The sequence below is a fragment of the Zingiber officinale genome, chromosome 11A, assembly GCF_018446385.1.
Source record: "Zingiber officinale cultivar Zhangliang chromosome 11A, Zo_v1.1, whole genome shotgun sequence".
Taxonomy (NCBI): domain Eukaryota; kingdom Viridiplantae; phylum Streptophyta; class Magnoliopsida; order Zingiberales; family Zingiberaceae; genus Zingiber; species Zingiber officinale.
The window spans coordinates 76485664-76487395 of NC_056006.1; the positions used below are offsets into that span (position 1 = coordinate 76485664).

The window sequence follows — 1732 nt, forward strand, 5'->3', positions numbered from 1 at the left end:
ACTCTCTCATAAATCTTATCCCATCCACTGAAATGAATGAACCATAAAAATGAATCCAAACAGAATGGGAATGCATGAACCATAAAAATATCTAGACAAAAGAAAATATATAATTTAAGAGAGTAATTATATAAATCATTAATTTGTTATTTTAAAGTTACACTTTTTTTATTAAAACAGATCATTTATGTGAAATATCAAATGAAGATTTTTTTTTTCGATTTTCTTTGATAAATCTCACGGGTTTTAAAGAAAGATATTAATATGCATTTGTTATTTGTCTTAATTTTTTTAAAAAAATAGGTTTTCCAATATTCGTTTGACCGAAATTATAAATGCGCCTTCCCCCTCGAAACTACCGACCGCTCCCTCTCCCTTTCGTCGGATCCATCGATTCCTCGTTTCCAAATTGAGGGAGAGCGAGAGCGAGAGCGATCGTGAGGAGCGAGATGGGGAGTGATGCGAAGGTCTACACCCTGGCAGAGGTCTCGACGCACAGCACCTCCAAGGACTGTTGGCTCATCATCAGCGGCAAGGTTTGTGTTGCTTTCTCTTTGTTGGATTCGGTTGGTCCATCTGGTTGTCTTTACTTTTTGTGGGGGTGGGGAGATATGCTAATTTTGCCCTCCCTTGATGCTTGATTCGATCTGTTTTGGAAAAACAAACTGCGTTTTGATATCGGTATTTTGGATCTCGCCAAGGAGCGAACTTTCCGTGTAAATTTTGACACATATGTTGATTCTGAATAGGGAAGATCTCTCTACCAGGCTTCCTGTTATGGGGTTGTGATTTATGAGCTTTGGAGGTTTAAATATCTTATCAAAACAGCATGCTATTGGATGACTATGATATCCATTCTTTTATCAAGAGATACTAGATCGTCTGTGGATGATACGTAGCAGATTAGGATGAACGTGCAAATGTGTCATGGATCAAAACCTTTTTCATTTTTTGTTGATGAAAAGACATCTTCGATGCTGGCTTATTTACTTGAAAAGGTAAGTTGAAGGATGAAATTGAAAATGAGAGATTAGTTGAAGGATGCAACCTCCATCTCTTATTTCCTTTGACAAACAAAGTGGAAAGATAAAGAATGGACTTCATTGTCTGTAATTCCAGAACTTATTCTTTCCTCCAGGTGTTGGAGTGCCCTTTCGAAATAGGGACTAGCCGTTCTTGGCTTACATAAGCTTTGATGAACCTGCGGGAGTCTCCTTATATAAATATTTGCATGCCCTCTTTTTTTTAACAATACTGAGTCGAGCTCTTCTCCTAGTAGTATCGAATAGAACATGTTGAACAAAATCTTCTTCATGTAAAACCTACTCGATTTAGATTGGGAAATCGTATGATGAAACCATGTGTTATGGCTCGAATCCGTAGTCAATCCTATTTCCAATAGGAGTAGTTGACAATTGAATCCAATTTTTCTCATTATTTTACTCTCTATAATAGTAATAGTGCGAAAAGAAGGCCGTTGTTCAGGAATAGTGGCGTTGAGTTTCTCGACTCTTTGCCCTAGGATTAGTTAGTTCTATTTCTCGATGGGACCGGGAAGGGATATAACTCAACGGTAGAGTGTCATCTTGACGTGGTGGAAGTCATCAGTTCAAGCTTGGTTATCCCTAAACCCAATGTAAGCTTTTCTATTTTGACTTTCTCCCCTGCCGTGATCGAACGAGAATGCATAACAGGCTTGTGGGCTTGACGTGATAGGGTAGGGATGACTATA

General features: G+C 38.3%; 1 protein-coding gene across 1 annotated transcript in view; it reads left to right on the forward strand.

Moving 5' to 3' along the window:
* Positions 1-343: 343 nt before the first annotated feature.
* LOC122032122 (cytochrome b5-like) overlaps positions 344-1732 on the forward strand; it is a 9568-nt gene continuing 8179 nt past the window's right edge. Inside the window, exon 1 of the mRNA XM_042591378.1 lies at positions 344-536. Within this exon, the coding sequence (XP_042447312.1) occupies positions 450-536 (87 nt within the window). The 5' untranslated portion in view covers positions 344-449. The remainder of the gene's footprint in view (positions 537-1732) is intronic.